The 23,780-nt window shown below is 42.9% G+C and overlaps 1 protein-coding gene across 1 annotated transcript; it reads left to right on the forward strand.

The window, feature by feature from the left end:
- The first annotated feature begins 358 nt into the window (after positions 1-358).
- LOC124041197 (coiled-coil domain-containing protein 6-like) lies at positions 359-22,559 on the forward strand. Its single transcript, XM_046358477.1, has 9 exons — positions 359-698; positions 1,758-1,907; positions 3,288-3,416; positions 5,869-5,972; positions 6,181-6,341; positions 8,077-8,233; positions 8,466-8,566; positions 11,155-11,276; positions 21,609-22,559. The coding sequence occupies exons 1-9, from the start codon at positions 444-446 to the stop codon at positions 21,795-21,797; spliced, it is 1,368 nt and encodes a 455-aa protein (XP_046214433.1). The 5' UTR covers positions 359-443; the 3' UTR covers positions 21,798-22,559.
- The last annotated feature ends 1,221 nt before the right edge of the window (positions 22,560-23,780 follow it).

Genomic DNA, 23,780 nt, shown 5'->3' on the forward strand with positions numbered 1-23,780 from the left:
AACAAGTACGTGGGTAGAGCCAAGGACGAGCAAATTAGCGAAATCCTATTGGTGCGTTCTAGCATGTATTTGCATATTTCCGGAAACGAACGACTTTCTCTTTGAAGTGCGCGTGTGCAGTAACTAAATTCGCCCTTGCACTCCTTGCAATTAAAAACATATTTTCGTTTTTCGAACAGAAACTGTATTGAAATCGGGCTTTTGTTCGATGAGAAAATCAGCAGCAGAATCCAGTTCCATCTCGCTCACTGCCAGCTACTGGGCTTCATCTCCTCGCCATATTTGGTGGGGAGTGGAAATACCATACGGATGCTTCAGATTTATACATCCGGTAAAACATCTTGCTCCATGTTCAGTCTTTGGTCACACCACACCGAATGTTCGTAGGCTGATGCACTACAAACACTGCAGCTCCCGTCTCCTCCACATTGTCGCACACAGCCATGGCGGACAGTGCAAGCGAGAGCGACACCGACGGAGCAGGGAGTAGCTCGGTTACCCTGATGTCATCCTCAGCCTCAAATTCTAGCAAGCCGGGAGTAGTCATTTCACAGTTTCGATTAGAGGAGTTAACGAACAGACTAGCCTCACTACAACAAGAGAACAAAGTTCTTAAAATTGAGCTAGAGACGTTCAAACTCAAGTGCAAGGCGCTACAGGAGGAGAATAGGGACCTGCGTAAAGCCAGCGTCACCATTGTGAGTAACTTGTTTTTTTTGTTGTTGATTATCCTAGCTAGCTAGCTGACATTAGCTACATTAAAAAATGCATCTAGACATGTACGTTAAACGTACGAAATTGCAACTAGGTTAACAAACTAATGTTAACTAACTGGTAGCGAAATAAAGGCAACGGACGTAACTAGCCATGTTAAGAAGTTAGCATTAGTTAGCTTAGCGAGCTAGCGTAGCTAGATGGTTAACTAGCTAACCTAAATGTTAGCTAGCCCGTTATGTTTTGGTGTTGCTAGCTAGTTCGCTAATTTGCTAACACCAATCGATCAATTTGAACAGTTAGTGGTGACCAAGAAGTTGACGTTTATCAAACGTTAGTTAACCATTTCTTTTTTTTTATTCACTGAATCCTTTGCTGAGACTTGGCGTTTCCGTTGTTTTTGTGCTTAACTTTACAGCTAACCCTTGACTCAACTGTTGAATTTATAATAAATCATGACATACAGTAGCTACGTAGCCTAGTTCATCATCACCTACTCTGTCTGTCCAATGCATCGGTATGACTAGCATGGTTTTGATTTTCTTTCTCATTGTTCCCCTGTTTTGCGCCCCCACCACCCCCTTTTGTCTCTTATTTCGTCGCTATGACTATTGACAGTAAAACAAAAAATAGCTCGTTTCTCACTCCTTCAGTTACTGCAATGGGCTACTGCTTGAGTCATTGGGGTGGGGGGGGGGGGGTGGTGGACTGACTAACTGCTTCCTCTCCAGCTGACACAGACCTTCAATGCAGCAAACCTGCACTGTGTTATTCCTTGTTTTTGCACAGATGCTACTGCAGTCAATTAAAAGTCTTTAACAATAGGAATACCATATTTTAGCACAGACAGCTGTGAGCTCTGCCTAGCAGTGTGGTAAAGGTTGACATTAGATTGGCAATGACAAATAACTTCTTATGGTGCCATTCTTACCCATTCCAAAAATCTCTTAACACAATTAAGGCATGTTTTATTCTGTGAGCCATCTTGCTGTGAATGCTGCACTCTTCTTTTCTGTAAATGTTACCTTTCTCTGTGACTGCAGCAAGCCAGGGCTGAGCAGGAGGAGGAGTTCATCAGCAACACCCTGTTCAAGAAGATCCAGGCCCTGCAGAAGGAGAAGGAGACCCTCGCTGTCAACTATGAGAAAGAGGAGGAATTTCTCACAAATGAACTGTCAAGAAAACTCATGCAAGTAAGTGACAGCCGAAAGAGAACTGGCTCTGAGGCACTTATGCCAAGTATTTGTCGCAGAGTGAAAATGGAAGGATTTGTGTTTGGGGTGGAGCGCATAACAGCAGTAATGGTTCTTGCCTTAAGTATTTTATTAACCGACTTCATTGCGACTCTAAATTACTCTTGACTGACTCCTCCTATTCCTTGGTTAGGTTATTTGGTCTCTCTTGCAATTGACCCACATGTGGCCCTGTGGCAAATATGAGCTATTGACCTTCTGTAGTACTGACTAATGGTTTGATGTGAGAAGAAGAATGAATCTCACTGGACCACTCGTATTTTACCAGACCCTTGTTAAAGGTCAAACAGTCTGGCGGCTATTGTTATTGGTCCTGTTCCCTAACATGAAACAGACCTACTTCTGCTCCTATTCTTTAGTGTCGACAGACCCTCCTTCACCCCCCCCCCCCCCCCAAGTGTCGCTATAAAATGGTAGTTGTCGTAGTCATGTCTGTGGTAAGGAGCCACTTCTGTAAACATGGAGACATGTCTGACATACTTTTTCTTGTAAAATGTATTCTAAGGCACCAGGCTAGAACAACGCTATTGTGAATTTGTACTGGAAACCCTGTTCCACCACACCCCAGGCTTCAACAGTAAGTGGTTAATAGTATTAGTATTTTCAGTGGTATAGGCTACTACTACTATAAGGAGTGGGCCACCTATACCCTAGATGTCCTGTATCCACCTCCAGACACAGGTCTCTGTGGGGCTGCCCATTTCTAAACTGTTGTGAGGCTTCATAAATTATGTTTATGTTCAAACAAAACTCTTAGCTCTTGTCAGTAAGATGGTATGCATAGCAGTTAAATACCAGAGCGTCTTTAGGCTAATATAAGAGAATGTTAACACTTGATGTGGCCTGAAGCTGTTGATCATCTCTGAGAATGTTGGCTGCACAACTCCAGTCTGTTGTGGTGTTTCTATAACCGTCTGCCCCGAGAACAGAGGAACGTGAGGTTAGATTGTCAAAATGAACTCTAGAATGCAACTAAAATGGCTCAACCCCCTCTTTCTCAATTGTCCTATGTTTTATTTTGATCTGATGATTAGTCAGTGCTAGGTATTAGTCACAATTGTCTAATTTTTAACAAGCTATGAGCCACACCCTTTTTATTGGTAGATGGCCAAATGTGGTTACTTTGGTTGCTTTTGGCAATATCTAGCTGCACCGCCGCCATTTCACAACACATTCTTCTCCAGATCTCCATAATTTGAGACAAGCAGCACCAACCTATTACCCTCTCTATAAAAAAGATCTATCAACATCTAACCACAGTGCTTTAATGCAAATCTTTTCATTAGTTTCTATTAGTCACATTGATTTCTGCTCCCACAGTTACAACATGAGAAGGCTGAGTTGGAACAGCACTTGGAGCAGGAGCAGGAGTTCCAGGTCAACAAACTCATGAAGAAGATAAAAAAAATGGAGAATGACACTATATCAAAGCAGCTCACCTTGGAGCAGGTACAGTGACACAATGACACTATGTGAAATGACATTGACAGTGTCTGAATACCCATACTTGCATTCTAAATAGTCGGCTTGGGCAGTATCCAGATTGTCATACCTTCATACCGACCTTGTGCCAATACTGGCACTGAACACAAGGGGTGCTATTTTCAAACCCAACTGAGCCCTCGTAATCCAAAGGTTAGCAATGGTAACAAGTACATGTAAAATCCTATAGAGAATGCGAACTGAATGTTATAGTCTCTGACCTAAACTATTTCAGGACAGACATCCCAGCTCAAAGTTATACAAGTAACTCAAAATTGCTACAGTTTTCTGTACGCACAAAACAAATATTAAACACACAAATCAAGCAGAGCTTGATTTTGGAAGAAGCTAAATGTGAATATTTGTTGCTACTTTTTAAGTAAATACCTTTACATTGGGAGATAAAGAACTTCTCGTTCTTCATTTCACCCATCACATAATTTTGTAACTTACAGGTGGTGAGGTGGTGTTTGTTTAGCCAGCACAAAACTACGAGACCCAGTCACTCACATGTGATCTAGTTACAGTATGGAATTCACAACTAAATGTTTGCCAGCTAGACGCCTTATCACTATTAAGTTAATTGTCTAAAATGCGCTAAATGCTCTGCAGTTGTGCATTTGCTTTGCTAAATTAATAGGTAGCTAGATATCTAGCTATCTAGCTAAGTTAACCTCTACGGGTTCGGTCGTCGTCACCCCCCCCCCCCATGATATTGTTTGAGTGAAGAACAACAAAACTTTTATCACGCAACTGGTTTGATACATTCACATCTGAAGGTAAATAATATACTTACATTCACTAATCTTGCTTTTATTTGTCATCCTTAGTGTCCCAGATATAAAGATGTACAATAGTTTTGTTTGATACAATCAATTTTTATACTCAAATGTAAGAACTGTGTTCTACAGCTTGAACCCCTGCTGGGTCTCTAACCCCTGCTGTCTTCTCTATATATGTTCTATATAGTTGTGTACTTGAAAATGTATCCTTTCGGCACATTTGGGCAGACTTGATGCAACATTTTGAACAGTATGTGTTATTCTCCTACATTAATTTCACATTTCCACAAACTTCAGTGTTTCCTTTCAAATGGTATCATTAATATGCATATCCTTGCTTCAGGTCCTGAGCTACAGGTTTGGGTTTGACATTTTAGGTGAAAATGTAAGGGGAAAAGGGGTCAGATCTTTGAGAGAGAACTTCAAAGAAATGTAAATAGACCAATAATGTTGAGACTATGCTAAACAAAAATATAAACCCAATGTGCAACAATTTCACAAATTCCACAAAGTTACATTTCAGATAAAGAAATCAGTCAGTTGAAATAAATGTATTTGGCCATAATCTATTGATTTCACGTGTCTGGGCAGGGGCACAGCCAAGGGTAGGCCTTGGGAGCTGGGCCCACCCACTGGGGAGCCAGGCCGGGCAATCGGAATACGTTTTCCTCACAAAAGGGCTTTATTACAGACAGAAATACTCCTCATTTTCATCAGCTGTCTGGGTGGTTGGTCTCCGATGATTCTGCAGGTGAAGAAGCCGGATGTGGCGGTCCTGTGCTGGCGTAGTTACAATTGCACAGTCTGCGGTTGTGGACATACTGCTAAATTCTCTAAAATAAAGTTAGAGTTGGCTTTTGGTTGAGAAATTAACATTATATTCTGGCAACCGCTCTGGTGGACATACCTGCAGCCAGCATGCAAGTTGCACGCTCCCTCAGCTTGAGACATCTGTGGGCTTTTATTGTCCCCAGTACAAGGTGTACCTGTGTAATGATCATGCTGTTTAATCTGCTTCTGGATATGGCAAACCTGTCAAGTGGGTGGATTATCCTGGCAAAGGAGAAATGCTCACTAACAGAGTTGTAAACAACATTTGAGAGAGATCAAATGTTTGTGCCCATGGAACATATTATCTCAGCTCATGAATTATGGGACCAACACTACGTGTTGCGTTTATATTTTTGTTCAGTATAGTAGATTATGATTTTTTTCCACTGTATTTAACAACAGTTGTTAATCAGATATGGTGACGCGCTGTACCAAAATGAACAAATAGTGTGAATCAACGTAATTGCACATTAGATGACATGTTCTCAGTATGGATGAGCTTAGTATGTTAATATTTTTTGCTTACTGCATTCAATTTTACTTATCAGTACGTTCTAAATAGTATGTAGTACCATTAGTACACAGTATACAGTTTTAGTAAGTGGTAGGCAAGACAGATTTCAGAGACAGCCATTGTCTTGGTGCAGCTGAGTCTCTCCTGAGGACATAATGTCGGCACTCCCACTTAAGGGCATGTGCATTATCATGATGGAGTGTAGAATTCTGTGTGTGGGTGCGTATTTCTTTGTGGAAGGTAAGATGTTTTCAAGCTGAATATCTCTTTGCTGTGTTCCCTTTGTTTCCAGCTAAGGCGTGAGAAGATTGACCTCGAAAACACATTGGAGCAAGAACAAGAGGCTCTTGTCAATAGACTGTGGAAGCGCATGGACAAATTGGAGGCAGAGAAAAGGTATAATCTTTAGGAGTAGTATGTTTAGATCTAGAAAAACCTAGGTGCTGGAGTCTGGGAATGGTTGAAAGTAAACTAAATGAACCTTCACACTGTTGTATGCTCTCTATTGATTCTCTTTTATTAGGACTGTAGGAATAACCTATACAATGGTAAAAGGTTGACTTTTCCCTGTGTTGATTCATTGGAGCTCACTTGTCTTTGACAGAATCCTCCAGGAGAAGTTGGACCAGCCTGTGTCTGCTCCTCCCTCCCCCAGGGATGTTTCCATGGAGATTGACTCTCCGGAGAACATGATGCTGCATATCCGCTTCCTGAAGGACGAAGTGGAGAGGCTGAAGAAGAGCCTCCGTACCACCGAGCTGCAACGTGAGTTTCAAAGGCCAATGGTCAACAGTGAATTTACCATGACGTGACCTGGTTATGTAGAACCCATAAAACTAGATGCAGTAGTCTTTGCCACAATTCGGAAAAATGTTGATGCTCAAGGAGGCTTTCATATGGCTTTGCTGTAGATTTACTGTGAGTTATTTTAACTAATGTGTTCCTTTCAGATTCTGAGTGTTTAATAGTCACATGGACATGGTTGCAGGTGTGATTGCAGGGTACAGTAAAAATCTTAAGTGCCAACATGCAGGTCTAAGTTAAATAAAATAATGAAAATGGTCATAAAAAAACAACAATAGAAATAGCACTATATACATAACTGTAACCATGATGAATAAATATATATCCATTGGGATGGAGGCAGAGTAGACTTGAGGGGGTGGGGGGAATGGCCGTAGGAGAGCAGCATGACCATTGAGGGGGTGTGGGGACCAAGTGAAATAAAACATTAACAACTGAACCGGTGATGAATGTCGTTGGGGTGGGGGCAGAGTAAAAGTCTGTTGGGTGGGGGGGAACATGTCCATAAGGGGAGTAGTGGTTGGAGCAGCGACTGGTGACTATTCAGCAGCCTGATGGTAGAAACTATTGGCCAGTCTTCCAGTTTGACATGATGCTCCTTTACTGCCCGCGTCTTGGCGGTGGAGTTGCTTTACCATGTGATCTTAGAACAACAGTGGTAGTGGGTCACGGTATAGTGCTCCTCTTTACAGGTGCATGTTCAATTTGGGAACAATGGTAATATTATCACTCAAACCAATGTGGACACGCAGTTTCACCCTCAGACCGAACACGCACTCACATTTCCAACGGCAGGTTCCAAGTAGACCATAATCAAGCTCTTTTTCAAGCCCCCAATATTATCTCTGCGCAGATCTGTCATTTCTTCTCAAATATCCTTAACTTTCTCAGTGAAACCTAACTCTATTTTAGTAGTTGACTGGTCCAGTTCAGCCAGAGTCTCAGAAATCCTAGACCTAGGCCAACGGCATGGAACATTGTTTACATTGTGGGAGGCAACCTGTTGGCTTAGGACAGGGGTCAGCAACAGGCCAAAACTGGCCAGCGAGTGATCTTGTCGCAATGTAAACAATGTATGAAATACAATCTATTTTTGGGCTTAGTTGTGGTAAAGTTTCCATGTACAGATTATTATAATTGTGTTCTGGCACCCCGACCATTCGCTCGGACAAATATCGGCCTGTGGCTGAAACTATTTGCATACCCCTGGCTTAGGGCAGTGTTTTCCCAACTCCAGTCCTTGTGTATCCTCAACAGTACACATTTTGTTTTAGCCGTAGGCAAGCACACCTGATTCAACTAATCATCAGGCAACAACAACAAATGTGTGCTGTTGGGGAACACTGGCCTAGGGAGATGAGTTCAGCAGAAGGATGCTCTGTTTAAATATTTGGCCACCAGAGGGAGCTGTCATATCAATCTATTCTGTCTAAAGCTCTTGGACCAAAATACTAACAAGCTGATGAAATCATGGACTTCAATACCAGAAACCTCTGTTAGAGACCAGACTTGACCTATTATATTTAGGTGCAATAGCTGCTGTACTACAGCAATAAAGAGCATAGACGAGCACTTTTGGAAAATACTGTTGCATCTTTGCTCTCTCAGAAAAATTCATTGTTGTGTAATGACTCGTTGTTGTGTAATGATGTTGCATTGGTTTTTGATGAAACTTTATTTGTCCGTCCCCTCCCAGACACAGAGAAGCGGGCCCAGTACATTGAGGAGGAGCGGCACATGCGTGAGGAGAACATCCGTCTGCAGAGGAAGCTGCAGAGAGAGATGGAGCGCCGCGAAGCCCTGTGTAGACAGCTGTCTGAGAGCGAGTCTAGTCTGGAGATGGACGACGAGAGGTAGACATGAAACGACAACCCACAAAACCCTCTGGTCCAACTTCACCATCTCCAACCAATGTTTAGTCTTTGTTCCACTGTCAGCCATGCATAACCAACCATCCAATAAGCAACCCCACCCCACACTCTCACTTCCTTTCTGTTTCAGACAGCAAATCATTGCTCAGGGAAATGGGAGTGATATTTAGAGACAGAAGTTAATTGTCTAAACTATGGTCTTTTTACCCTTCAGGTACTTCAATGAGATGTCAGCACAAGGCCTGCGAGCACGGACAGTGTCCAGTCCCATCCCATACACTCCTTCCCCCAGCTCCAGCCGACCCATATCACCTGGTAGGGTATAGTTACAGGAAGTCCATGGCCCATGTCCAACACCTCATAACCACTAAACTCTGTTTTACGAGTATCTATTATGCCACTGGATGAAGGAAGAGAAAGGTCCACATACAAAAAGAGCACCGTTGTATATTGTATTGTAATATGAATAGATGTATTCCGTTAATTATTAAGTAACATTGTATCTAGCTGTGTCTCTGGAACGCTCTGTTACAGGTTGATAGGTCCTTACTGACAATTGGGTGAATTTAAGGTCCCCTTGGTACAAGTCCTGTCTCGGTTGCAAGGTCTCTGCTTGTTTTGAACGTCGGGTCAACAGGTCTATCAAAATATTAAATGTATTCTTAAGTTCAATTGTAAACAGATTCAGGCAGCGCATGACTTATCCCCTGAAATTAAATGCTTTTGGAAAGTATTCAGACCCCTTCACTTTTTCCACATTTTGTTAGGTTAGGTTACAGCCTTATTCCAAAATGGACAAAAAACAAGTCAAATTAAATAATTATCATCAATCTATACACAATACCCTATAATGACAAAGTGAAAACAAGTTTGTAGATTTTTTACAAATGTATTCGGAACTTATTTAGATAGGTATTCAGGCTCTTTGCTATGAGACTTGAAATTAAGTTCAGGTGCATCCTGTTTCCATTGATCATCCTTGAGACGCTTCTTCGACTTGATTGGAGTCCACCTGTGGTAACTTCAATTGATTGGAAATTATTTGGAAAGGCACACACCTGTCTATATAAGGTCCCACAGTTGACAGCATGTCAGAACAAAAACCAAGCAATGAGGTCGAAGGAATTGTCCGAGTGCCGAGACGAGATTGTGTCAAGGAACAGATCTGGGAAAGGGTACTAAAAATTTCCTGCAGCATTGAAGGTCCCCAAGAACACAGTTGCCTCCTTCAGTCTTAAATGGAAGATGTTTGGAACCACCAAAACTCTTCCTAGAGCTGGCTGCCTGTCCAAACTGAGCATTCGGGGGGGGGCCTTGGCCAGAGAAGTGACCAAGAAACCGATGGTTACTCTGACAGATAGGATAAACTTCCAGAAGGACAACCATATCTGCAGCACTCTATACCAATCAGGCCTTTTTGGTAGAGTGGCCAGACAGAAGCCACTCATCCGTTAAAGGCACATGACAGCCTGCTTTGAGTTTGCCAAAAGGCACCTAAAGGACTCTCGGAACATGTGAAACAAGATTTTCTGGTCTGATGAAACCAAGATCGAACCCTTTGGCCTGAATGCCAAGTGTTACGTCTTGAGGAAACCTGGCACCATCCCCATCCTGAAGCATGGTGGTGGCAGCATCATGCTGTGGGGATGTTTTTCAGAGGCAGGGACTGGGGGATTAGTCACGATTGAGGGAAAGATGAACGGAGCAAAGTACAGATGGATCCTTGTTGAAAACCTGCTCCAGACTGGGGTGAAGGTTCGCCTTTCAACAGGACAACCACCCTAAGCACACAATGCAGGAGTGGCTTCGGGACAAGCCTCTGAATGTCCTTGAGTGGCCCAGCCAGAGCCTGGACTTGAACCCAATCGAACATCTCTGGAGAGACCTGAAAATAGCTGTGTAGCGAAGCTCCCCATCCAACCTGATAGAGCTTAATAGGATCTGCAGAGACGAATGGTAGAAACTCCCCAGGTGCTACGAGCTTGGCACACCTGTATCATACCCAAGAAGACTCAAAGCTGTAATCGCTGCCAAAGGTGCTTCAACAAAGTACTGAGTAAATGGTCTGAATACTTATGTAAATGTGATATTTCAGTTTGACATTTTTTAAATAATTTATTTAAAACTATCTATTTTTGCTTTGTCATTATGTGGTATTGTGTGTAGATTGAGTTTTTAAAAAATGATTTAATCCATTTTAGAATAAGGCTGTAACTTAACAAAATGTGAAAAAAGTCTAGGGGTTTGAATACTTTCCGAATGCACTGTATATCCCTAACCACATTGTTTTCCCTGAAAATGACAGACATTTCTTGACCGTTTCCAAAGTTAATACCAATTGAAGGAGACATTGGTCTGTTTCGGTGACGTCCTTTGCCAGCAGCAAGTTCCTTTGAGCGATCCTAAAACTAGAGCTGGGTGATAAAGCCAAAATATCATGTCAAAATATTTTTACATGTTTATGCAATTTTATATTTCTGAATAATACAAGTTCGAAATATGTTTTATGATTAGTGCTTGACCCTAGAATGGAAACCAGTGATTTTATTTGCCTTTTTATTTTTCTGGTGGTTGTCTACTCAACCAAACTGGGACAACTGATAGTGAAGTAGTCCCAATTTGTATAACTTTTCATTTAATTTAGCACTGTATCAACATTGTTGTAGATGGTATCGTAAACATCCATACCGGTATTCACAATATATCGCCCAGCCCTACCTGCAACACACAGGCTCCGTATTCATCACACCTAAGCAACTGTTGGTTTATGTTATCAGATGGAGTTGAAGGAAATCATGTGTAGCTAAGGCTGTACAAAATGTGGAAAAAGTCAAGGGGTCTGAATACTTTCCGAATGCCCTGTAAAACACATTGCAAACTCAATAGCGTTTTCTCTCCTCTAGGTCTGTCGTACGGCAGTCACACAGTTGGGTTCACTCCCCCGGCCACCCTGTCCAGAGCTGCCATTGCTCACTTCAACGCCCCCGCCCTGCATGTCCATGGAAGTGCCTCCCACGCCGTAGCGGTAAGTCTGCTCTGCACCTATCAAGACCAGCAATGGACTTGTGTCAGTCATTTGACATAACTAGCCTGTATGGTATTCCACTATATGAATCAAATCCGGTCTAATCGATCGGCATATAGAATTTTGCCCAACTAGCATCGTTGTGCTTGTATTGTCAAACCTATTTAATACACCTATGGTGGACAATGTAGACACTCTCAAGTCCATTGATAAGGTGGAATGCTCTTGATCTATACTGAACAAAAATATAATTGCAACAATTGCATTGATTTACAGTTAATATAAGGAAATCGGTCAATTTAAATAAATAAATTAAGCCCTAATCTATGGATTTCACATGACGGGGAATATAGATATACACCTGTTGGTCACAGATACTTTTAAACACTGGGCCTCAGGATCTCATGGTATCGATAAAATTAAATTGTGTTCGCAGCATACGCCTGCCCATACCATAACCCCACAGTTTAGCAAACTGCTCGTCCACACAACGCCATAAAAGTGGTCTGCGGTTGTGAGCCCGGTTGGAAGTACCGCCAAATTCTCTGAAAGTATGGAGGTGGCTTATGGTAGAGAAATTAACATTATGTTCTCTGGCAACAGCTCTGGTGGACGTTCCTGTAGTCAGCATGCCAATTGCACACGCCCTCAATTTGAGGCATTGTGTTGTGTGACGAAACTGCACATTTTAGAGTGGCCTTTTATTGTCCCCAGCACAAGGTGCACCTGTGTAATGATCATGCTGTTTTAATCAGCTTCTTGATATGACACACCTGTCTGTCAGGTGGATGGATTATATTGATAAAAGGAAAAAATGCTCACTAATCAGGATGTAAACACATTTGTGCACAAAATGTAAGACAAGCTTTTTGTGAGTATGGAACATTTCTACTATTTTATTTCAGCTCATGAAAAATGGGACCAACACTTTGCATGTTGCGTTTTTATATTTCTATTCCGTGTAGTATATTTCAGTTCCATAGCCTATATGCCCAAAGATGACCTTTTCCCATACCATTGGTAACAATCTTGTGGGACCTCCCTGCCTGTCTTTAAGTGTCCTTCCAGTACCTGTGTTAAACTCTGCAGGTCCTCTCCCAGTGCCAGAAGGACCTGTGTGTGTCTGCTGTTCCATCTCTCTCATTACCACAGGCTTTAGGATGTTCTGTTCCCTCGCACTTCCCTTCCCTATGCAGGTCACTATGTCATTTGTTCCATTGCTGCACAGACAGACCTGGGAGCAGTCTAGAGCAATATGGATAATTCATTGCAAATGGACACTAAAATATACAAACATTCTGAGTCAGAGACTGAGTAGAACATCTTGTGATTACATCAGTGACTTTCTGCTGCTGACTCCTCCCGGCTCAATGTCAACATTGTCTCTGTAGAGTGAAGCCATTCCCTGTGGTTATGGAGGGAGACAGGTTAACCAACGTTGTTTCCATGTGTCTGACTGGCTGCTGGAAGGAGACACAGGAGTTTACCCTCCTCTCATTGGGTACCAGGAACACCCTGAGGTTGAAACTGGTTTCAGCTCAGTCAGATTACTCTGAACTGAAGAGTTCTTTTCTCCGACTGAAATTAGTTTTCGGTTTCCTTGCGATCTCCCATAGGAAAAGGAACAAGCGCTCTTATTTTTTCCCTGAGTGTTTCCATGGTAACACTGAGTACTCATCCATGGAGCACTATGTCAGCGTGTGCCTCTGAAGTGTGTTAGTTTCTGGGTGGCAGCCGTCATTACGAAGACCCTAGAGCTCATTAGCACTAAGTGGTGGTGACTGGGAGCTTCAGGCCAGCCACCCGGACACTCATCAAAGCCAGAGTCTGTTCACCAGCTATTCGCCAGCACTTTGAATTTGTTTGACTTGCCAATGCTCACAAGAGGGTTACTGTTTACAGGAAAAGTATTTGATGGTTTTCGATTTCAAATACTGTAAATCTTCAATTAATAGCCCGGGAGTTTATTTGTTTTAAATCACTGAACACAACAGGCGCTTATTAGAGACTGGCTGCTATTTCCTTAACACACAGCTTTTGCTCATTTGCATAGTTAATTGTCTAATTCCAGCATTCCCGTCTAGCATTTTAATAACACAGTGAAGGAAATTTTTAAAAAATGTATCAGTTGGGGGATGGTAGGGGACGCTATGTGCGATTGACGTGTTTTCCGTTTGCTCCCGTGGTATTCTTAAAGTTTATGTGAATTCTGCAGCAGAACCGTATTTATTTTCAAATATTAATTTGGTGATCCCTTTCCGTAAAAAACAAGACTACTTTGCTTCCGAATGTCAGCATGTCGACCAAGCATAAGGCCAAAAGCATGACTTTGAGAACCCGGCCTACAAGACCCGCTCTCAACGCCGCCCTCTCCTGAGTCTGAGGGCCCGGGGACGCACACTTTAACCGGGGACGCGGCTTGGCCTGGCGGCGCTGAAATGAACATTCTCGAGGCCATCAAGCTACTACGCTCGGAGATAGTTGAAATGAAAACACAGGTGGTTGCTACGATTGAGGCCAGAATACAGGAGGTTTCTGATACTTTAAAAGCAGATTTAACCATCCTGCGGAACGAGACTGTGCCAGCAATCACAATACTCAAAACAACAACTGCGTCACACACTACAACGATTGCGGCACTGGAGGCCTCCGCTACTAATGTCTCCGATTTAACTACATCCCTGGAGGCTGAAGTTAAACGCCTAGCTGCGGATTTGAAAAAGGTGAAGGAAAGCTGCGTGAGTCTAGAGGGATTCTCTCGCCGCAATCTGAGACTTGTATCGGTCCCAGAGTCCGCCGAAATGCATCGCGCCACGGATTTCGTTTCGGGGCTGCTGAAGGATGTTCTTGCATTAGATGAAAAGCCCCTGATTGATCGAGCCCACTGGTCGCTGCGCCCAAAGCCCCGGGATGGGGAGAGGCCCCGTGACAATTCTTCGAGTGCACTTTTTTCATGAGAAGATGGAGATCCTCCGACGAGCCCGCAATACCACTCTGAGCTTTCAAGGACAGAGCTTTTCCATCTACCATGACTACTCCCCCACTGTTTCCAGGCAGCGCGCAGATTTCGGACAGGCCAAACGAGTACTTCGGGACCATCCAAGTGTGAAGTATGGACTGCGATGGACTCCCGGCCCGTTTATGGATATCTCACGAGGGTAAAGACTACACATTTGAATCTCCGGATGAGGCTATGGCTCACATTCAACGTCACATCAAGAAGTCTTGAATATGCTCACAGTTCAGCAACTGTTGCTTGCGTACTGTGGTTAGTAAGTAACCCACTTGTGGTACAATTATGCTTAGGCATAACAGGCTAGTCTTGTATAGTTGGTGAAACTATTCAGGCTTATTTGAGGTGATCTAATGTTTTGATCGTCTAGTGTGCGTGCCTTATCTCGCTCACCTATTTAGTTTGTTTACACATTGTCTCGGTGACTCAAAATATTTTTGGTTATTTGTTTACTGCATCTGTTTGCATTGACCCAGTTAACAGTAAATGTCTCCCGAGGCTACACGGTTTTTGGGGCCTCACTTTAATTTAAGTTTTGACCGTCATTTATGCCCAGCAAACGTTCGACGTTGCGCACACGTAGTTTTTGGTATTGGTTGTAAGCTGTCTCAGCTTCAACTAGATTACTATTATTTTTGATTGTCTTACTATGATTTCCTTACTTTAAATTAGATTTTTGGCTGAGAGCCTTTATACATTTTATTTATTTTCCCTCTCAATGCCTGTTATAAGACTGGGAATACAATTATATACATCTACAAGTGGTGCTTTTGTCATTCCGTTTGCACAAGGGATTCGCCTTTTTTTTATTTGAAAAAATACATACAAATCTTTTATTTTTGCTGCTTGATCCACTAACGAAACGTGACTTTAAAGAGCGGGACTGTGGGTTTAGGTTTAAGACCACACTCTCAGACATACTGTGCGAAGAGAACATGTTCTATTTAGGCTTGTACCTCGTTTGGGGTGGTATTGTCTGGGATGGGGGGAGGGGGTGGGGGAGCAGGTTGAATTGTTCAGTTCTAATGTTGTCATTCTGTCGAAGTTTTGTTTATCTGTTTTCTTTTCTGTACTTTTTCCAAACATTTACCACCGTACATTATTACTCTGAGACAAGTTATTCTGGGGGTTTTGGGCGCTCATTGCTTTTCCATTCTATGCTCTAATGACAGGGTTGAATAACGGGAATGCCCAGAGGGGCCGAAATAATATGGTAAAGTACATTTCTTGGAATACCAAAGGGGTTAACAACCCGGTGAAGCGTAAGAGGGTGTTGACACACTTAAAGGGTTTGAATGCAAATATTGCATTTCTACAAGAGACTCACTTGAGGACTGGTGAGCATTTTAGGATGCTTAAGGACTGGGTTGGTCAAGTGTTCCACTCAAACTTTCATAGTAAATCAAGAGGTGCTGCTATTCTGGTTGATAAAGCTACTCCCTTTGTAGCTTCTGAGGTTATTGTTGATCCTAAGGGACGATACGTCATAGTAACCGGTGAACTGTTTTCTACCCCTCTTGTTTTGGCTAGTGTTTATGCTCCCAATTGGGATGATACAAGCTTCATTTCTTCCTTTCTGTCTACTATTCCCAATTTAGATTCTCATTTGTTGATTTTAGGGGGGGGGATTTCAACTGTAAAATGTCCCCAGTTCTTGACAAGTCCTCACAAACAAATACAGGCCCATCTAAATGTGCCCTACTTATTCAATCCTTTCTTCAGAAATATGCTATGTTTGAGGCCTGGCGTTTCCTACATCCTCCAGATAGACATTCCTTTTATTCTCATGTTCATCAAACACACTCCCGTATTGATTACTTCTTTTTGGACAAAAAACTTCTGCCTAACCTTCGGAGGTGAACTTACGAGAGTATTGTTACATTTACATTTAAGTCGTTTAGCAGACGCTCTTATCCAGAGCGACTTACAAATTGGTGCATTCACCTTATGACATCCAGTAGAACAGTCACTTTACAATAGTGCATCTAAATCTTAAAGGGGGGGGGGTGAGAAGGATTACTTATCCTATCCTAGGTATTCCTTAAAGAGGTGGGGTTTCAGGTGTCTCCGGAAGGTGGTGATTGACTCCGCTGTCCTGGCGTCGTGAGGGAGTTTGTTCCACCATTGGGGGGGCCAGAGCAGCGAACAGTTTTGACTGGGCTGAGCGGGAACTGTACTTCCTCAGTGGTAGGGAGGCGAGCAGGCCAGAGGTGGATGAACGCAGTGCCCTTGTTTGGGTGTAGGGCCTGATCAGAGCCTGGAGGTACTGAGGTGCCGTTCCCCTCACAGCTCCGTAGGCAAGCACCATGGTCTTGTAGCGGATGCGAGCTTCAACTGGAAGCCAGTGGAGAGAGCGGAGGAGCGGGGTGACGTGAGAGAACTTGGGAAGGTTGAACACCAGACGGGCTGCGGCGTTCTGGATGAGTTGTAGGGGTTTAATGGCACAGGCATGGAGCCCAGCCAACAGCGAGTTGCAGTAATCCAGACGGGAGATGACAAGTGCCTGGATTAGGACCTGCGCCGCTTCCTGTGTGAGGCAGGGTCGTACTCTGCGGATGTTGTAGAGCATGAACCTACAGGAACGGGCCACCGCCTTGACGTTAGTTGAGAACGACAGGGTGTTGTCCAGGATCACGCCAAGGTTCTTAGCGCTCTGGGAGGAGGACACAATGGAGTTGTCAACCGTGATGGTGAGATCATGGAACGGGCAGTCCTTCCCCGGGAGGAAGAGCAGCTCCGTCTTGCCGAAGTTCAGCTTGAGGTGGTGATCCGTCATCCACACTGATATGTCTGCCAGACATGCAGAGATGCGATTCGCCACCTGGTCATCAGAAGGGGGAAAGGAGAAGATTAATTGTGTGTCGTCTGCATAGCAATGATAGGAGAGACCATGTGAGGTTATGACAGAGCCAAGTGACTTGGTGTATAGCGAGAATAGGAGAGGGCCTAGGACAGAGCCCTGGGGGACACCAGTGGTGAGAGCGCGTGGTGAGGAGACAGATTCTCGCCACGCCACCTGGTAGGAGCGACCTGTCAGGTAGGACATTATTGTTATTGTTATATTATTGTTATTGTTATCTCTGACCATTCACCATTAGTGCTTGAACTAGTTTCCCCAGCGACCTCCTATGTGTTATCAATGGCGTCTCAACCCCATTTTACTCTCAGTTAAGGAGTTTGTCAATTTCATCTCTTCTGAAATCACCTTATTCCTAGAAACAAATTCAACACCAGGTATGTCCTGCTCTACCATATGGGAGTCTCTCAAAGCATACCTACGTGGCCAAATGATTTCTTATACAGCCAACCAAAACAGAGTTCGCTCCCAGCGACTTCGGGACCTGAGCGAGTCCATAGCCACACTGGATGAGAAGTATGCTACGGATCCTTCCTCTGATCTGCATAAAGAGCGCCAACTACTCCAATCTGAATTTGATGAGCTTTCTACCAGGCAAGCTGAACAGTTACTCTTGCGAGCTCGATACAAAGTCTATGAACAAGGCGACAAGGCCAGTAAACTCCTTGCGCATCAGATCCGTAAATCTGAGGCCTCACGTTTAATCCCACAAATAAGGACCCTATCTGGTGCCACCACAGTTATACATAAAGAGATCAATGATCAATTTAAACAATTTTACTCTGCGCTATACACCTCTGAATCCCCTCAAGACCCCTTGCTGATTGACTCCTTCTTTAATGGCTTGAATATGCCTTCAATTGATACAGACTCCCATGACTATCTAGAAGAAGAATTTACGCTTGAGGAGATTGCAACAGCAGTGTCCGCAATGAAAAGTGGTAAATCACCGGGTCCGGACGTTTTTCCAACCGAATTTTACAGGACGTTTTCTGGTCTGCTTTGCCCATTCTTGTCTCGACTATTTGCAGAGTGCCTCAATACTTCAAAGCTACTGCCTAGTCTTTATCAGGCTTCAATTTCATTACTACTAAAGAAAAACAAAGACCCCCTGGAATGTGGATCCTATCGCCCAATCTCGCTTTTAAACTGTGATTACAAAATCCTAGTTAAGCTTTTAGCCATCCGTATGGAAGGCTTGCTGCACCAAGTAATACACTCTGACCAGACTGGCTTTGTGAGAAATAGGCATTTATTTTTCAATATTGGGCGCCTTATGATAATACTGTACTCCCCAGCGTCGGAGGACCCGGAGGTGGTGGTCTCACTTGATGCCGAAAAGGTGTTTGACCGCGTTGAGTGGGATTACCTAACAGCTGCCCTTTATAGATTTGGCTTTGGCCCCAAATTCATTGCGTGGATAAAGATTATTTATTTTTCCCCCATGGCTTTGGTACGGACTAATAACTTGTCCTCTGACTATTTTCCCTTGCACTGCGGATCCAGACAGGGTTGCCCACTCTCCCCCTTGTTGTTTGCTTTGGCAATCGAGCCTCTCGCCATTGCACTACGCTCTAATGATGCCATTCAAGGCATAATCGGGGCGGGCTCGGGGCAGAAAGTCTCGCTATATGCTGACAACCTCCTTTTGTTTATCTCCAACCCCGATACCTCATTGCCACGTGCCCTATCTGTTCTTAAAAAGATTGGATCAATCTCAGGGTACAAGCTAAATCTAGGCAAGAGTGAGCCTTTTCCGGTAAACAAGGCTGCTTTAAAGTGCTCTTTTACAAGTTCTCAGTTTAGGATTGTCCTGGATCAATTCACTTACTTGGGAGTAAAGGTGACAAGGAAATATTCAAATTTGTTTCAGGAAAACTTTGTTGCTCTAGCAGATTGTTTCAATCTATCTTTTACTTTTTGGAATTCGCTACCCCTTTCTCTTATTGGAAGGAATGTGTTGCCCAAATATTTATATTTATTTCAATGTTTACCTATTTTTATTCCAAAATCTTTTTATTTCACTGGATCAAACATTCATGCATTTTATTTGGAATGGCAAGGTACCACGGATTGGTAGGAAACATTTACAGAAGCCTAGGTCATTGGGGGGTTTAGCTCTGCCAAATTTTCAGACATACTACTGGGCTGCAAATTTCAGAGCCGTTCTGTACTGGCTGCAGACTGATCCTACTGGCCCTAGACCACTCTGGGTCCAGATGGAGTCTGAATCGTGTAAACCTGCAGCACTTTCCTCTGCTGTGCTCGTCTCTCCCAGTGTCCCTAGGCAAATGGTGTGTCAACCCAATTGTAAAGCAGTCTCTTAAAATTTGGAATCAGTTCCGTTTAGCCTTTAACCTCCGAGGCTGTTCTCTATCAGGCCCAATCAATCAGAACATTTTATTTCCTCCATCTTTGAATGATGGGGCTTTTGGCATTTGGCACTCACTAGGCCTCTCTTCGCTAGCCCAATTATTCTTTGATACATTTGCCTCTTTTTCTCAGCTGCAGGAAAAGTTCAATCTCCCCCAATCCCACTTTTTCCGCTATCTCCAGACTAGAAACTTTGTCAGGGCTAACACACCTGGATTTCCCAATAGGCCTGCGAATACAGCTATAGAGAGCATCTTGGAGCTGAACAAGCTTCCTAGGGGTGCAATTTCAGATGTATATGCAATCATTCATGACTTACAGAACCCTTCTTTGGTGCCTTTAAAGACTCGATGGGAAAAGGATTTGGGGGAGGAACTTGGGGAAGACGCCTGGGAATCTGTGCTGCACAGGGTGCACTCGTCCTCTTTTAGCACTAGACACAGCCTCATTCAATTCAAGGTGGTTCACCGTATCCACTGGTCAGGGGCCAAACTTGGAAGAATATTCTCTGATTTTGATCCAACCTGTGTCAGATGTAAAGTGGAACCAGCCACACTGTTGCATATGTTTTGGGGCTGTCATAAACTGTCAGGTTTCTGGGAATTAATATTTAAATGTTTCTCTATATATGACACTTATAGATCCGTCTCCCCTTACAGCCCTTTTTGGAGTACTGCCCATGGGTACCCCCCTATCAAGAATCCAGTCGGACACTGTTGCTTATACAACTCTTTTAGCTAGACGGCTAATACTACAGAACTGGAAGATGGCAGCTCCCCCATCTTATAAATATTGGGTGAGGGATGTGTTGCGCTCTCTGAAACTAGAAAAATCCAATTAAATTCACATGGGAACCCCAAACTGTTTAATGAGGCTTGGGCTCCATTCCGGTCTTACTTTAAACAGTCCATCCTCTGATGGCATTCCAATTAATACTAAAATAAGCTTGTGACTTAAGGGTTGGAGGAGTCTCTCTCTGTGTTTTTGCTGGGGGGCATTAAGGTCCATGTGCTTATTGATTGTGATCCGCAGATGCCTTGTTCATCTTGCTCGGGCAGAGACTGAAGTGTGAGCTTGTTTTTCCCAGTTATTTTTACACTTTGTTCACGCCTACATGAATAATCATTTTATTTTTTTATTTTAAAGCATTGTCCAGTGGATGGTCGGTCTGTGGCCATGACTCTGTGAGTGGTTGCATTTCTCCACCCTTATCCCTTGACTGTTTACAGGAACAATGGTGAGGTGTTTGCTCTGTCCCTGTACTATAGATTGTCCTTTAACCTCTGTAGCCTTCTGCCTGGTATGTTTAACTTGTCTAAAGTATGGTATCTTTAAAGCTTTTTTTCTTCTTTTTTCTAGTTGAGTATTATTTATATTGCTTTGACTTGTGTGTGAGTATTATTTATATTGCGTTGTCGTGTGTGTGTGTAAAACTTAATAAACAGAGTTTACATTTTTCTTTTTTTTAAATGTATCAGTTGATACACTGTCACGTTTCTTTTGTCTTAGTAAGCGTTTTTTTTTTTTATTAAATAGAAAACTTTCCCTTGACAGAATAATTATTAGATTGAGGGGTTGGGTTAAATGCGGAAAACGCATTTCAGTTGAAGGCGTTCAGTTGTACAGCTGACTAAGTATCCCCCTTTCCCTTATTCTCTTGACTGTACATTTTCAGCAATTCTTACTTTAGCCACTTGGGGTCTGTACTCCTGAAGTTAAATCTTTTTGTCCTTACAAGTTAGCTAGCAATTCTCTAGCAGTTTCTTACTGCCGATTTTTTTTTTTTTAAACATGTTTATTGAGTCATTACTAAATTATTTAATGTAACAAATCAATCATTGAACCTCGTATACATTTCATGGTTACTTTGTTGACAATTCATTTAGACACAGCGTATATTTTAACCAGGTTTTGATGTTTGATATGGGTTCCGTTGCCCAGCTTTTAAAAGGGATAGGTGGCTATTTGAGACTGCGTTTTTATTTAAGTTTTTTGGTACAAGCTTTTGAGAAGGGGATATTTTGAAAGAGAATTGACTTAACTGAGAATGTTTCTCATCCAGCTGTCTTCCCTCTTTTCTTCAAAACAGAGGCCCTCCCCGAGAAGAAGCAACAGCCCCGACAAGTTCAAACGTCCGACACCACCGCCCTCCCCTAATACACACTCAGGGGCGCAGCCTCTGCACCCACTCCCCCCGCCGGCCCAGCCGATGGTCCAGTCCATGTCCTCTCCGGCAGCTATGTCGCAGCATGCAGCGCATCCCCCCTCCCAGCCTTAAAATGTGTGCTATTTCATGCTGCGTTACTTCGACAACCTGGGAGTTGAAGCCCCACAGAGCTAGTTTCTATGAGCTGGCAGAAGACCTGAAGCAACACAGGACGTTCTATGAGGAATTGATTGACTTTAACAGTGCTTCTGGGATTTGTAGGCCCATATCTATTCACCTTGTCTTGTACATTTGTTTTTTTGCTTAGAACTGTCCCCGATTGGAATTGTTATTGTGGCGCTGATAACCAACACGTATGGTAACAACGCCTGTAGTGGTGTTTGTGGGCAGGGTGTGTTGGATCCCTTCCATGTCTACAATACCACAACATTTCAACTGCATTAATGTGCCCCCCCCCCCCCCCATGTTTAAAAGCAACTTGAGCAGTTGCATCCCAGTAAGAATCGCTTAAGTCAGATGTATTGTATCCCAGATGATCAGCGGGAGCTAGCGCAAATATGTTTTTGTTTTTTTTTCCCCTGAAAGAATTTTAATGCCACACTGCTCGTCAAAAAAACTACAACAAGGAAGATGGACACTGGTACATAAACCACAGATAAATGTTGCCTATTTGAGGTGTTAAAATGTATGTAGTCATGTACTCGTTTCTGTCTCTCGCTCTCATGTAGTTCTAGAAGCTTCTATCATCTCTGTGGATATTCCTCGTCAGAAAACAACAATGCTCTTTACACTATGTATACTGCTAGAACATTCTAAATGAATGGTACTGTTGAACTACATTTCTATGTATGATTAAAAGCTCTTGAAGATTTATTTTGATTTGATTGTTTGTTTTGCACAATATGTGGCATCTCTTGACTGTTCATGTTTTACTGGAGGTTGTTGTGTGAAAGTGTATACAGGTAACTGACAAAATAATGGAAGTGCTTGAGTAAATTAGGAATACAAAGTATATTGAAAGAAGGTGCTTCCGCATAGGTTTGGTTTCCTGAATTGAATTAAGCAATTAACGTCATGTGTAAAAATGCTGGGTAGGCCATCATTTTGACTACCATGGCTATGCCCCCATAGGATGACAATGCATCCACCCACAGGGCATGAGTGGTCACTAAATGGTTTGATGAGAATGAAAACCGTAAACTATATGCCATGGCAGTCTCAGTCACTTGTGTGAGATTCTGGAGCGGCACCTGAGACAGTGTTTTCTACCACCATCAACAAAATGCCAAATAATGGGATTTATTTTGGAAGAATGGTGTCTCATCCCTCCAGTAGAGTTCCAGACCCATTGATGCTGTTCTGCTCGTGGTTGTCCAATGCCCTATTAACACAATTTATCTTGCTGTTTCCTTCTCATGCCTCCCTTTTGCTCACAATTGTATAAAGTTGACTAGATGTCCCTTGGATGGTGAACCATCCTTGATACACATGGGAAACTGAGTGTGGAAAACCCAGCAGCTTTGCAGTTCTTGACACATACCGGTGCCCTTGGCACCTACTACCATACCCCTTTCAAAGGCACAAATATTTTGTCTTCCCCTTTCACCCTCTGAATGGTGCACATACACAATCCATGTCTCAATAGTCTCAAGACTTAAAAATCCTTCTTTAACCTGTCTCCTTCCCTTCGTCTACACTGATTGAAGTGGATTTAAAAAGTATCATCCATAAGGGATCATATCTTTCACCTGGTCAGTATATGTAATGGAAAGAGCAGGTGTTAATGTTTTCTACACGCAGTGTATTCTGACAGATTTTAGATTTTAATACCAGTATTGAATACACAACTGTGGCTTATCTGAAGTATGCACTGTTCTGTAAAATTTATTTCAGTCCCTCTTGTTTTAGGCATAACCCTGAGCTGAACTTCTATTACGTAAAATGAACCTCTGGCACTAATAAAGTTATTGACTGGAAATTAGATTTCCAAAGTTGTGAATGTGCTGTCTGTGTCAGTGTTAATTTGAGGAGAGTAATGTCCTGAATGTCTCAGCCTTTGAGTCCTGAAAACAGACCCTCACTTCCAACATTCAA

Source organism: Oncorhynchus gorbuscha, linkage group LG08 (assembly GCF_021184085.1).
Source record: "Oncorhynchus gorbuscha isolate QuinsamMale2020 ecotype Even-year linkage group LG08, OgorEven_v1.0, whole genome shotgun sequence".
NCBI lineage: Eukaryota > Metazoa > Chordata > Actinopteri > Salmoniformes > Salmonidae > Oncorhynchus > Oncorhynchus gorbuscha.